At 38.4% G+C, this 14,845-nt stretch overlaps 1 protein-coding gene across 6 annotated transcripts in view; it reads left to right on the top strand.

The window, feature by feature from the left end:
• Positions 1 to 12,964, top strand: part of LOC106124372 (GTPase-activating protein CdGAPr) — a 55,322-nt gene extending 42,358 nt beyond the window's left edge. For 4 of the 6 annotated variants that reach the window (XM_013320973.1, XM_013320974.1, XM_013320968.1 and 1 more), the window contains exons 3-25: positions 82 to 155; positions 227 to 330; positions 672 to 813; positions 1,048 to 1,240; positions 1,435 to 1,613; positions 2,022 to 2,113; positions 2,208 to 2,265; positions 2,584 to 2,731; positions 3,104 to 3,282; positions 3,573 to 3,774; positions 4,204 to 4,335; positions 4,588 to 4,738; positions 4,918 to 5,007; positions 5,093 to 5,344; positions 5,467 to 5,527; positions 5,617 to 5,744; positions 5,828 to 5,955; positions 6,259 to 6,397; positions 6,743 to 6,849; positions 7,259 to 7,378; positions 7,925 to 7,996; positions 8,605 to 10,698; positions 11,079 to 12,964. In XM_013320973.1, the coding sequence (XP_013176427.1) occupies positions 82 to 155; positions 227 to 330; positions 672 to 813; positions 1,048 to 1,240; positions 1,435 to 1,613; positions 2,022 to 2,113; positions 2,208 to 2,265; positions 2,584 to 2,731; positions 3,104 to 3,282; positions 3,573 to 3,774; positions 4,204 to 4,335; positions 4,588 to 4,738; positions 4,918 to 5,007; positions 5,093 to 5,344; positions 5,467 to 5,527; positions 5,617 to 5,744; positions 5,828 to 5,955; positions 6,259 to 6,397; positions 6,743 to 6,849; positions 7,259 to 7,378; positions 7,925 to 7,996; positions 8,605 to 10,698; positions 11,079 to 11,157 (4,924 nt within the window). In that variant the 3' untranslated portion in view covers positions 11,158 to 12,964. The remainder of the gene's footprint in view (positions 1 to 81; positions 156 to 226; positions 331 to 671; positions 814 to 1,047; positions 1,241 to 1,434; positions 1,614 to 2,021; positions 2,114 to 2,207; positions 2,266 to 2,583; positions 2,732 to 3,103; positions 3,283 to 3,572; positions 3,775 to 4,203; positions 4,336 to 4,587; positions 4,739 to 4,917; positions 5,008 to 5,092; positions 5,345 to 5,466; positions 5,528 to 5,616; positions 5,745 to 5,827; positions 5,956 to 6,258; positions 6,398 to 6,742; positions 6,850 to 7,258; positions 7,379 to 7,924; positions 7,997 to 8,604; positions 10,699 to 11,078) is intronic. The other 2 variants (XM_013320971.1, XM_013320970.1) reach the window with 2 other exon arrangements.
• The last annotated feature ends 1,881 nt before the right edge of the window (positions 12,965 to 14,845 follow it).

The following is a 14,845-nucleotide window of genomic DNA, read 5'->3' as shown; positions in this document are numbered from 1 at the left end:
ATGTATATCATTGCGTAGTACGCATAGTATTTGATAGTGATTTTTGACAAATAAATTTAATATTCTATCTTTTATCTACAGATCAGTACGCTTCAGTTCAGAGTCTCGTAGCTCGACCCGCGTCTCCAATGATACGGACAAGCGGGATACATCTGGTTAGTATCACTCTATCACTGAAGGTTTACTTTTTTACCTGTAACTTTTAGCTTAATCACGTTTGCGATAGGCGGCATGTCGGTGTCGGCGCTGGGCGTGTCGCCGTTGCCGGCCGCCATCGCCATGAGCCAGTCCGCACCACCGCCTTCCATCTCCTTCGATCTTCACGATGAGGTTAGTTTATTTGTTTATGAGTGATGAAGCTGCATTCAAAGTCCTTTTTTATATTATAGCTTGGTAAATAAGCAAGTGGCCAACTGAATTAGCCAAAATGGTGTACCGCTGACCATAGACATCCACAATTGCAGATACGTAGCTTACCATCAATCGACAGAGTAAGAGATACAGAGAATAACGAATATTTCTCTTTTTCGTGTACACATAAAATCGATTCCCCCTTCCCCATCCTTTCCTAATAAGAAAAGGATGGAAAGGGATAGAGGATTAAAATTAGGATTCGCCGAATGACGCATGTCTTCTGTGTGGAACTGAAGTGTAATGTTGTCTGTGTACAGAGTCCACCGCCAGTACCGTCATGCCGGTTCCCCAAGCTTGAGGAATGCGCCCACTTCCACTACGAGCGCGTGTCGCTGGGCGGCCTCAGCATACAGACCGTGCCATGCGAGGAACAGTGCGAGGACAACGACCCAAGCGAGGGTAATATCAAATGTTTCACTGTTTTATGATTATATCTACTATCTAAAGAACATGTATTTCATATTAAAAGTTTGCCTATGATTAGGAGCTACGAAACAGTCAATTTTTTATCGTGAGGGTGAAAAATTTAATTTATCCGACTCGAAGGACCAAATAGAAAACATTTCTTAAAGGCATTATTTCGACTAAACAAAATTAATATTAAGCATATACAATGTATTGTGATTGTTACAGGCTGGATATGTCTCCGTGTGCGCTCCCATGTGAGCGGCGGCGAGCAGGAGAGCGCGGTGGTTGCGGGGAGTGCGGCAGGTAGTGCGGGGGGTGCGGGGGAGGCGCACAGCTGGAGTGAGCCCGCCGGCCTCAGCGAGTGGACCCTCACCCGCAGCAGAGACAACTTCTTGCAGCTGGACGACATGCTGCACAGGTACACTGCACAGAGAGGAAACATCCTAGTCCGACTGTAGCCAGTCCGACTATTTTGCCAGTTTTAAAATATTTTCTAAAAGAACTAACTTCAATAACAGAGTTTCTCATTGGGCCAAATTAGATTGTCGCATTATAACTAGAAAAGGGTTGACAGTCTGAAAAATGACACAAAGACATTGTTTTGTCTCCCAGATGCATATACGACCGCAAGGTATCAGGGCTGCCGAACCTGTCGGAGGAGGTGGGCGCTGAGTGTGAGGAGACGCGTTACCAGCAGCTGATCGGTGACTACGTGCATCACTTGTCCATCATCGCAGACGACTCTATCAACTGTGGACCTGTGCTCAACTGGCTTCAGATGGATAACAAAGGTCAATTGCATTATGTACTGTTAAGAGGAAAATCCGACAGTGTGCCGGTGTACTGGCGCAATACTAGCCTTACTAAAATGTCGACGTCTATGTCCCCTCACTAATCAATCCTGACATTTGACTTTGCAATATAAGCGCGCCATTCGCGCCATCTGTCGTCATCGGATTATAATTAATAAATGTCTAAAAGTACTATGTGTAAACAATATTTGATGTTACACTAATATTAAAAATGCGAATGTTTGGATGTTTGTTACAAAGTATATCCAGAACTGTTGCATGGATCCCGCCGAAACTTGGCATGTATGTAGACATAGTCTGAAAGAACCCATAGGCTATTAAGTTAATTTAAATTGTACGGACAGAGTCGCGGGTGTCAGCTAGTAATAAATAATTTTACATGTCCAGGGCACAAGTTACTGGTTGCCAATGAAGATTCCAGCTCTATCAACACGCCGGCAGTCGCCGCTGCTTACTCTGTGAGGAAATATGTCTCACAGGTAAATAATCTGTAGAGGAATAATTTGATTGTTTCTTTTTAGTTTTAATTGCTTAATACTGTATTACATTTGTATTGTTTATTTCTGTTTGCAGGCTCGGGATGAGATCAGCTTTGAAGTGGGCGATATGATATCCATTATTGACATGCCCGGTAAGACTGATTCCATGTTTTCTCTATTGTCAAATATTGTCAGTAACTGGCAATATTTTTAAACATTTCTTGTCAATAAAATCATAATTTTTAGCCAAAAATTCCGCTTGTTTATCAATCATAGGAACATAAAATGTTTTATAACAACTTTTAACGATTAAAATAACAATTTTAGTGTTTTTTTTTAAACTGTTTTGATAAATGTTCAAGAATCTATCCTTATATTAATAATTGAAAATGTTAAGAATGAATTATATTAGATGACTAGCATAGTGTAGTGTAGAGGTGTTGCGTGCGTGACATGTTGTAGTATTGCAGCAGAGGTGTTGGTGTTGTCAGGGCCGCAGGAGTCAGTGTGGTGGCGCGGCAAGCGCGGCTTCCGGGTCGGCTTCTTCCCCCGACACTGCGTCGCCGTCATCGGGGACAAGGTGCCCCGACACATGACGCAGCCGCCGCCTATTGTAGGGTATGACTTACTTTTAACTGATGCTCCTTCCGAGTCGGATAATGTGAAAACTAAAAATACTAAAAAGTGTATCGAAACTCAATGCATGTTGTAACGTTTTATAAATAATGTTATACTACCTGTTGCCAGTGACTCCGTCTGTGCTAAACAAAAAACAACGTAATCAGTTGCTTGTTTGTTCTTCCAGACTATGTTCTACATCTATGCCAAATTTCAGTTAGATCCGTTCAGCTGTTTTGCAGATACCTTTTAACAAACATTTATCCATCCATACATCTAAACATTGCCATTATATTTTATTAGTAAGAATTTAGGCGATTAAAGTATGAAATGATATATTTTATTTAGCAATAAATTTAATAAACATTGTAGATCAGTGGCGATGGCGCCGATAAAGCCGGTGTTGCGCAAGCACGGCAAGCTGATCTCGCTGTTCCGCAGCTTCATCCTGTCGCGTCCGTCGCGGCGCAGCCTCAAGCAGCAGGGCATCCTCAAGGAGCGCGTCTTCGGCTGCGACCTCGGAGAGCATCTGCTCAACTGCGGACATGATGGTGAACATTGATATGTGAAAACTAACAATTTATACACAAAAAGAAATATTTCTACCCATTTAAATCTAGAATTGGTATATTGAATTTAAAATAATATAATATTCTGTATTTTATAGCATTAAGTTACAGTGCAAAGAATAAGTAAATGTCTTCAGCAAATATCTTTAGTTAAATTATGGATATTTCGCATAAGATGTATGGTAATTGCCTTAAGACGTTCGATGTGCATATTTTTTATAATTGTAAAGACAGTCAAGTTTTTTTTTAAATAGAATAATTGTATCTGTTAGTACCACAAGTGCTGGCGGAGTGCGCACGTGCAATAGAACGTCGCGGCGCAGTGGACGGCATCTACCGGCTGTCAGGTGGCGCCGCCCTCACACAGCGACTGCGCGCCGCCTTCGATGCGGCGGGGGACACGCCCCCCGACCTCGCCCCGCCCCTGCAGCGTGACCCGCACGCCCTCGCCAGCCTCCTCAAGATGTACTTCCGGTATGAACATACAACTAGTTAGATAGAAACATAAAATATGTAGTTAATAGTTGTTCAAAATGATAAATCTTAAGTCACAAAAAAATTGTATTGCTTGAAAACAAAAGGTTCTCGTATCGATAATGGTATCGCTTTTACGGAAATTATAGTTTAACTAGCTGTCGGTCGAGACCTCGTCCGCGCGGATTAAAAAAACTTAAATAGTAGCCTATGTAATCTTCTAGACTATGTTCTATATCTATGTCAAATTTCAGCAAGATCCAATGCAGCCGTTCTGGAGATACCTTTTAACAAACATGCAACTAAACATTCGCATTTATAATATTAGATATACGATATTCCAAATCAAGACATAAGTTATGTTAATTAATTACTTTGTATACCAACATAAATGTTTATCGTGTAGTAATGAGGCATGTAACATTACAGCGAGCTGCCCAACCCGCTGTGCACATACCAGCTGTACGAGAGCTTTGTGAGCGCGGTGCAGCAGCCCGACGAGGCGGCCAGGCTGCGCGCCATGCGGGACACCGTCGTCAAACTGCCCCCGCCGCATTACAGGTCTCTTATACTTTGTTACACATATACCAACCTGCTACTTTGACAAAGAAATCATCCCAGAAAGAAATTAGTTCTTGATAATGAAGTATTAAAGTTCTTATCTCTGTTATTATCTTTGACAAAACAGAGATGACAATAAGTTTTAAACGGGAATTTTGGTCTCGGAAACCCACGGTTACTCATTTCTGATCATTAAGTCCAGGCGACTTGGATTTTTATAGTTTTAATTTTTGTTATTTTTAATGTATGTAGAACGCTATCTTACCTGATGCGTCACTTGCGGCGCGTGTCTCTGCTGAGCGCGGCGACAGGCATGACAGCGCGCAACATGGCCATCGTGTGGGCGCCCAACCTGCTGCGCTCGCCCGCGCCACAGCACGCCCTGCAAGGCGTCGCCGTACAGGTAACTACACATAAGAATCCCACATAGGTACACGCATGGGCTAGGGCTGAATTCTTAGACATTTTGTTTTTTTTTTACATTTTTCAATTATCCAGGGGGCGTGGCTATACCCCCTGGCAACGCCCACGAGTACACGCACGCCATACACTTTGTTTTTTACAATGGAAATATATGCACAGGCCGTGGTAACGGAGTTTCTGATCTGCTACGCCGAGGATCTGTTCGCGCAAGACCAAGGATCTGACTCCGGACCCGATTCCTTAGAACAGGTATTTGGAATTATTATTTGTCACCACTAAACTTGTCATATACAAAAAATAATCATTTACAAATCTTTTCTTAAATGAAATTTAGGATCGTTGCGAGTCGCAAGTTGAGCTTCGTGGCACTGAATCCTGCCGTAGACCGAAGAGCCTGCCTCTAAACCCGCCCACAAAGCTGCTGAGCCTAGAGGAGGCGCGGCGGCGTGGTCTAGGTGCCGGCGCGGGGCCTATAGCTCCGCCCGCCTCAGGCGCCATCGCCGCCGCGGCTGCTGCGCCTGTAGCCTCGCCCGCACAGGACCGCCAGCTGCGCCCCGCGGGACATCTCAAGCCTAAGTACATTGAGGTATGCTGTGATCCGACTCGAAGGATCATTACTATCTTAATCGTATCTGCTACTTTAAATAAAATACAAAAAGATCATAGACGTAAAGTATTAGATTCTTGAAGATTTCTTATTTGTCTCAGGTCGGTTCGGGTCCAAATAATCTTCCTCAGTACCACACTGTTTTGGATCTTCCATTGTCAGGTATGTTTATCACAAAATTGAAACATTTGCATATTAATCTAATATTATTTTTCTATTGTAGTCCTTGTAACAATGTATTAACATTGCAGGTGGTAAACGTGGTCTAAAGCGATCTCCATCGGGTTGGCGCGGCCTGTTCTGGCGCAGCAAGCTGCAGCGTGCGCGTGCGCCACCCCAAGGCCCACCCCCTGCGCCGCTACCGCCCCCTACACAGCAGGTAACCTAGAAAAGTTAGCTGTTACATTCATTCATTTAAAACTAATCCATTCAGTCATTTGTTCAATGTGTTTTGTGTGTCAGGTATCAGTGGACGTGGTGATGTCAGGCAGCTTGCGGCCAGTGAAGTCGTGCGAGTCGTTAGCCTCGGACACAGACACTCTGCCCCCGCTCGCGGACCGTGCCAGCGCCCCGCTCAAGCATCACACTAGGTATATTGTATACTGATGCTAATTTAATTGTTCTTATATACTAACTAGCTGTTGCTCGTGACTCCTCCTCCTCCTTCTTCCAGACTGTGTTCTACATCTATAACAAATTTCAACAAGGTCTGTTCAGCCGTTTTGGAAATACGTAATAAAAATCATATATCCATCCAAATATTCGCATTTATAATATTAGTAAGATTGTTAACGTTTCGAACTGTGGTATAATACCCGGCGTTTGAGTTGTCACGTCAAACTGTAGTTTTGTTTTGTTACCGGCGGGCCAAGTACAATACGTGTTGTGTGCAGGTCATCATCGTGCGACTCTTACTTCGAGCCGTGGCAGGCGGAGCTGGCGCACATGCGACTGCGCCTCTCCCCGCAGGAGCGAGACAGGCACATGTTCAGTGAGGAGGACGACACGCACCACCACCAACACAACGCACAGGTATACACACCTACACGTACACATGCATACAACGCGCACGTACGTACACGCACACGAACGTACACGCACATATAACGTACATGAACTATCAGGGAATTTGTACGTATTCCACCTTCGAAACGATAGTCGTTTGACAAATCATTGCCATCTATTGCATTATTTTGGAAAACGCGACGGAGTTTGACCATTTTCAAGTAAAAATGCAATTTTTCTGGAAGAGAGACTTAAATTCGAAACAATAAGGAAGGGTATGGAACTCTATTTCAATGCAGCGACTATACAAGTAGATGAAACGACTGGTGCTAATTATAAATAGGGTATTATTTAGTATTTTGTTGTGTACAGGAGTCAGCGTGGTCGACACCAGCGGACTCAGTGCCGTGCAGCGCGGCCGCCAGCCCGCGTCGCTCACTGCGCGTTGATGTACACGCCGCCAATGACATGGCTGAGAGGTAAACTACACTAGCTGTCGCCGCCGATTTCATCCACGCGGAATTTAAAAAGATAAACTTAATTAGAAGCCTATGTGTTCTTCCAGACTATGTTCTATATGTATGCCAAATTTTAACAAAATCCATGCAGCCGTTCTGGAGAAACTATTTAACAAATATCCATACATCCAAACATTCGAATTTACAATATTAGTAAGATTAGTATTATATTATTATTACCATTAGAAATAACCTACTATTACTAAATATTGTCCTCCCTTTCATTGTCTTTGATAAAACAAAGACAGCAATAACTGAAAATCAACGGTTATAACTAATTTATTAGTTGTCTATGTTCTTTTCTAAGAGAATGGTAGAGATGACAATACAAATGCTTGGACAATATTCAATATTGATGTTCATGTTGCAGACGTCGTGCGGCAATGGAGGAGCAGGTCGCACAGATGGGATACATTGATGGGGAGTCCCCGCGTGCTAAACCTGCACCAGAGAAGCGACATGGCACCGCAGATCCTGATCCTGCCAAGAGGTACCACCTCCCCCGTACTACACACCAATTCCACACTGGTATAGTAGTTTTCATATATCTTGGCGGCTCTAGTGTGAGTCGCTGTGTCAAACACACTGTTAGGTATAGCGAAAGAATAAAGCGCAGACTATGACCTTGGACCGCCAAAATATTTGAAAACAACTATACCATTACACACTACTAAATGTATTTCGTTTCATTACAAAATATTTTCATCTATAGACAAAAATTCGTAACTTTAAACTTTTTTTTTTAATCAAATTATACATTTAACTTTATATCATAACTAGCTGTTGATAGTGACTCCGTCCGCGTGGTATTAAAAAAAAACTTTAAAAGTAATTTAAATGTTCTTAGATACTATTTTCCACATATGCCAAATTTCATCAAGATCCGTTGAGCTTTAGGAGATACAAGCACACATCCATCCATCTAAACATTTACATTTAAAATATTAGTAAGATTTTTACAAACAAATAATTAGTGAAGAAGTCATAAAATCAAAGTATACCATAGATTGTTCATAAATAATTCCATGTTCCACAGAATTTGTAAAGACAGAGACAGTCCGCTGTCATCTCAGCCTGACTTCCAGTCTCCGGGCAGTGTGAAGCTCAGGTATGTTTATATCTTTCTAGTTATATATTTATAACAATTCTATGCATTTCTCTCTCACATCTTTACATTAAAAACCATTACATAGATAAACCATTTTAATTTTATTTATCCCGAATGTATTATGGTCTTAAAATCTGCTAGATAGTCTAGATTTATATTTAGATTTTTGTTTTTGTTTTAGGATTATTTATAAATTGTTAAGTATTTTTATTAAATACAAATAAATACAATTTGGTATAAATAATTTAATATAACTGCTTTTGTTATAGAAATAAAGCTTTTATCCCAATATGGAGATGCTCAAATGATAAAAAATATCGAATGGAAAAAATTTAAAAAAAAATTGGGTATATTATTTATTTTGATACTAAATTATAGTATTTTGTATGTTTTTCTTCAAGTAAAACTAATTGGCTTTGTTTAACATTTATCATTCGATGGCCTCACATTTTCCGACTCAAATATTTTGTTTACTATTCAGAAGTTTCATACTAATATTTGTTTTTTTTTTCTGTTCGAGAGCATGCTCGTTTGAAAGTACCATATAAATGTTGAAGCATTTCTATTAGCGTACCTGCCGACCCTGAAACCTAACATGACGCTTGCAGAGAACGCAACTCGCCGCGGAAATGTAAGGCCGCCTCCAGGTACAGCGGCCTGCACCATCCCGTCCTCGCCGACCCTGACTCCTCCCGCCTCACCTGGCACGGCAAAGACGGACATTCCACACTCATTAAGATCGACTGGCCTCTGGAGAACTCCCACAGCAATCTCACCACCAGCACGATCAACTCTAGTCCTCTCACGCCTGTCACACCGCTCTACGACCCGCTGGAGAGCGACTCCGAACTCAGCGACAAACATACCATACAAATTAAATCTGTGGACTGTGACAGTTGCGACCGCGAGAAGTGTCTCAAGTGTGAACTGAAGGCCACTGACTACGAGAACATGCGCCTCACTCACCAGTCTGAGGGCATCCAGCCCAGCCCCGCCCACTCCGCGCACTCCCCGCACTCCCCGCACTCCCTGCACTCCGCAGACATCAGCTACCACAACCTCAATAGACTATCCGGCCTCTCCGCCTCCTCAAACTCCGACCACACCGACAGGAGGCGAGACCATGATGCTCTCAAGGTCATGACCTCATCACACGATAGCTCCTCCAGCTACTCAAACGCCAGCCTGCCTCGCCAGACCGACGACCTGTATGAATGCTTCAACTTCTCCCGTCCCAACTACATCAATCTCCAATCCTCCAGCACCTCGAAAAGCTCCCCCGGCTCACCTCTCAAGAGTCCCCTCAAATCCACTATAAGCATCACATTCCGCTCTCCAACAAAGTCAAAGGCGTCGGACTATGAACCCATTGACAACATAGACACACCAACAAATGACAGGGATTCAGTGTACGAGGACATAGACTTGGAGAAGAACCTGTCTATAGTGGAGGAGGCACCGGTGCCCGAGACTGACGCCAGTTTACCCACGCAGCAGGCCTGCCAGCCCGACTGCAGCGAGGATCTCATCATCCTGGAGACACCCACTGACAATACAAAAATCGACGATAACGTCGACGTCTACAGTCAGGTCAAGTTCTTCAGGAAGAGTATAGAAGAAGTCAACGCGATGATCCTCGAGTCTCCAGAAAAGGATACTGATAAAATTGTTAAGGAAGCCAATGCTGTGATGATGGAGACTCCAGAAACACAAAGGCATTACGAAAATGTGTTTATAGAATCGAGGGATAGAGAATATGAAAATATAAATGTGGATACTCTCAAAATCTGTGATAAAGTAGATATAAGCGAAGTCAACGAACATAAATCTGAACACGAACAAAATACTTTAGAATCGGACAACGGCAATGTCATTAAACAGAAAACTATGTCAAAGAATCTCAACGTACGAGAGTTAGCCATACGTTTCGAAAGTCCCACTGAACAAAAAGGACCATTTACTTTTGATAAATTTAAAACTGAAATCAAATATCCGAGCTTGGAACGTAAAGATGATGAAAAATGCGAAACAAGAAAGAAAGAGGTCACAGTGAAATTGCCACCTCCAGTATCACCAAAAACGTACAAATTGTCTAAGAATTCAGCGCGTTCGTTGGACGAGAACGCATTTATAAAGGAATTCGGAAACGAAACGAACGATAGAAGGAAGAGTTTGGAAGTAAAAGAGGCGAGCAAACAGACAAACAATCTTCCAGATTTGAACCTCAATACGGAGGAATCTGAGACAAAACCCGCAAGTATAACTCCGACTACGGAAAACAAGATATCAATAGTGCAAAGATTTGAATTAAAAAAGCCCGATTTAAAGAATCTCATTGGGATTGAAACGGAAAAGAAATTAAGTCGCGAAAGGATAGAAAAATACAAAGAGGAACGTAGAAACTTTTTACGTGAGAAATATAGTTCACAATCATTCAGAAGTAATCCGGAACAATTGACACGGATCAAAATAAAAAAAGATCCAGAAGAAAGAACGGAGATGTGCGAAAGATTGCAGGATGATTTGCCAAAATTTGAACGTAGAAATACTGTTGATTTGGGTCAAAGAATGAGATTTTCCTTAGCAAAGAGTAGTAATAATTTGGACACCATACAATCACCTGAAAGTCCACTAAGAGATCTGGATACTACGTTAGAATTTTCTAGAAAAGAAGATATTAAAAGAGATCGTCGAGAAGAAAGGTACGTTTCTTTTTATGTGTTTGTCTGTCACTATTACCTTTTTTTTTACTTTTATCTGTAAAATCTTGTATGTGTGGTAAACGTACAAACTAATTTGTGTGTTTGAATAACAAATCATCATAGATGCATCCTGCAACTTTTTTTATAATAATTTCTCAAATTTTAATTACAACTTTTAATAGTCCCCCTTAGTTATCATTTATCCATCGTAATTATTTGTATTTTACAATTAAAATTAGTTTTAAATAGATTTGACATTTTATATAGATTCAGAAGTGCTTAAAAGAAATTAGGCAATAAAATTATAGAGTATTAAATACAGAATTTCTATTCAAACTATTCATATAGTATAAATAATAATTAATATAAAATATTTCCAGGAAAGAGAAAATGTCACCATCATTCAACATACGAGACATGGCCGCGCTGTTCGAACAGAAGACACATAATAACGGTTGACACAAATGTACAGCACATATCGTGTTCACAACACATTTGAAACACACGTAGCTAGAAATATCTAAAAAATACGTGTTTAGTCTTCAAGGTCACCAAAATATTGTCATCTCTCTTACTCTCTATGTAAAAAACAGAGATAGCAAGAATGTGACGTCATTTATTATGGTGGGCCTAGTTCACGCTCTCAAATATTAAAAAAAACTGTTTCACATCTTCAAGGTCACCACAATATTGTCATCTCTCTTACTCTCTATGTAAAAAAACAGAGATAGCAACAGTGTGACGTCATTTGTGCAGGTAGGATTAGTTCACGCTCTTCTATAACTAAAAAAAACGTATTTGAAGTATTCAAGGTCACCACAATAGTCTCATCTCTTTCACACTCTTTAAAAAAACAGAGAAAGCAACAGTGTGACGTCATTTGTACTACGAGTTTACTATTGGGACCATATATTTACAGGTTTCAAAATTATCTCGATTTTGCATATAAACATATTGCCATATGTTAAGTAACCCTCAGGGTGTATTTTGATATTTCTAGCTACGTATACTCTAAAGTGATAATAATTGTGCTTGAAATAATTTAAGCTTGTTGAAACAATTGATGCTTCAGGACTATATAGTCAGATAAAATTATTTGGCCCGGTGAGGTTTCGCAATTAGATATGTGAAAATTGTTTAAGTAAAAAATTACATAGGACAGACGTGACATGACAGTGTGGTCGGATAAAGACAAGGATCTATTGTAATTTAGTGTCACCTGAGTCCACCGGGTCAGATAAATTTGTTGGACTAAATGTTTATTCCATATTGTAAAGGATTTTGGTAAGCGATCTATGTTTGAATATTCGACTTTATTGCCTCTGCTTTTAAGCGCAAAATTGATTATAAAAATATATAAAGCATGTTTGTGACTAATTAATACGGTGTCTTCCACAAAATTGTGGCGATAAAAACCTTTTTTTGATTATTAAATATAAGCATAATATTGTGTAATCAATTTTCTCTTGTTAATATTAGAATTCAAAAGCCTTAATAGCTAAATTTATCGTGTTCAAATATTTAGTTAAAGCAACTGCGTAAATATATAATCTATAGAACAAAAGTAAAGCGAAAAAAAAACATCCGAGTTTTTTTTAGGGTAAATTAAATTAGTGTTGCCATTTATAATATTTAAAATGATATTTAGAAAATCCACTTTCGAGTTGACGTCAAAATGATATTAAATATAGATTATATATATAGGTAACGGCTTTTAGATACTTGTTATATAGATTGTAATTATTTTATATTGTTAATGAATGTAAGCGTAGATTTCCATTGCAGTTACAATTTTAATACTACGGTTACACGGGCCTAAAGATCTAGAATATTCTAGAAATTACGACCGTTTGGCAGAACCTTTATATATGGATAGGCTATAAGGCGTTGTATTCTGTGCCTATTTGAACTTCGCCATTGGCGCTGATGGTTGTGGTTAGCGGTGGCGAGATTTCAAACTATTATAATAGAGATTGAATAAACTGCCAGGAACTTTAGATGTGTTCAAATTTGGAACGAAATAAAAGCTGTCATTTTCAAGTAATAACCTATCCATTTATAGAGATGAATGTTGGTGGCTGATTTTTTTTTATAAACATGTCTGATTTGCGATATGAAGTAACAATGTAAATAGTAAATATTTGCATATAACAATTAGTTTAGGTAAAATATAGTTCGTTCACAATCCTTTTGTAAATACTATAAGCTTGTCGACATTTTTTTGAAATTAAAAGCTTCGCAACACGATTAAGTATTCATTTTAAAATTTTAATACATTGAATTTTTTTTTAAATTTTAGATATATTTGTTTGTTTTTTTTTATTATTAAACGCTTTGAGCACAATAATTTGATTAATCTTTATAAGAAATTTCTAGATCTTATAAGTTGAGGTTAAATATAAATTTTTGCTACATTAAATTGACACTAAGGGCTTCTCTTAGTGTAGTTTAATGATTTATTTACACATGTCTTGAGTAATCATTTGATTTTGTCGACAAGCGATTAATTTTGGTTGTCAAATATGAGTTGTTATTTTTAATTATTTATTATATTAGTTTTCTATCAATAATTAATCTCTCATTAAACAACACTTGTATTATTTTTATTTGCTTGTTTTGTTGACTGTACCTATTTTGTTATGAATCTCTTCTTATATAGATTTATAATTTGGTCGACGGAAATAAATACAATGCAAAATTAAATAAAAAAATCTATTTTCCCCGAATTGTTTAGATTGTAAACAAAACAAAACTAGAAATGTTTGAAAGTTAGACAAAAAATGTAATTTGTAAATTCTTTCTCAACTTTTAGCTTTTGTCACATGGTTATTGTAAATTCTTTGACGATTTCCTTTCTCTATCTAGATTAGATTGATAAAACTACTATTCGACCACGTTAACATGATATCAAAGCTTAATTACGTCACTTGTACTATATACAAAGAACTAGACAAATCAGCTTTCAATCATTTGTCAACAACGTTACGTCTTAATTCCCTAAACATAAAAATCCACTTACCGTTGGTTTCCGAGACCAAAATCCCCGTTTAAAATATTATCTCTGTTTCATCAAAGATAAAAGACAGGGAGGACGATATGTTTATACAGAGATTTGGTGTCGAAAACCCACAGTCAATTGTCAAATGTATTGCCATATGTAAAGTTAATATGCATTTATTTTTGTAAGCGATATTTAAATGTGCTGTAATTTTCATACGAGTTCTAATGATTCGATATGCATTTAATATGTGTTAAATTGCATTTCTTATTGCATTTGTTGAACCACGAGTTTCCATTGTGGAAACATTTACAAGAACATGGTGATTCCAGATAACGAATCATTGGACACGTCAGATTTATTGTCGCAATATCCAATTGTCTTTAATAAAGACAATAATATTTGTATTTACATTTCGTATGTTTTTTTTTTGTTAAACTAGAACTTTCTATATTCTGAAAAACAACGACCAATGATCGTCTACACATAGACGTCGTATTCATGAATAAATTAATGAAGGAATAATTCATATATAAAATGTTTATTTCTAATTATTATTTGTTTGAAAAACGTATTAATGTTTTCCTAAAGAATGTCGTTTTGATATTTACATGATTATTTCAATCTGTTTATGCTTTTTGAAACATTTTAATCTGATTATAAACAATGCGACGTCTTTGGAAATTATTTGAATGAATTCAATAAAAATGTATGTGCATTATACATTTTTCATACATTTGTTTACAACTGAGAGATTTGAATTAAGAATTTGCAAGATATTTTGTGATTGTTGTAACTGTTCTCTCCAACTTTTTAAAGGCAACACATCTGCAGTTCCTCTGATGTTGCAGATGTCCATGAGTGTCGTTGATCACCTCGGTGTTCTCGCCCCTCGTTTGCCTCCTTCTCTTATAAAAAAAAAACTATTCGTATAACAGACTGTTATTCTGCCAAATAAATGTATAGATCCATTTTGTATAATTCAATCCACTTTTTAATACTTATTTAGTAAAAAAACCAATGTAACATAACATTGTATGCTATTTCCAAATTTCAAATATTTATAATTATAAGAATCTTTGTAAAATATTTGCACGTAAACGGGACTCTGTCGACGCAGTTATTATGAAGATAATTTGTTTTTTTTTT

This window comes from Papilio xuthus, unplaced genomic scaffold (genome assembly GCF_000836235.2).
Source record: "Papilio xuthus unplaced genomic scaffold, Pxut_1.1 DF825946.1, whole genome shotgun sequence".
Classification (NCBI taxonomy): domain Eukaryota; kingdom Metazoa; phylum Arthropoda; class Insecta; order Lepidoptera; family Papilionidae; genus Papilio; species Papilio xuthus.
The sequence above is the reverse complement of the archived record's forward strand: the minus strand, read 5'-3'. Positions and strand labels throughout refer to the sequence as shown.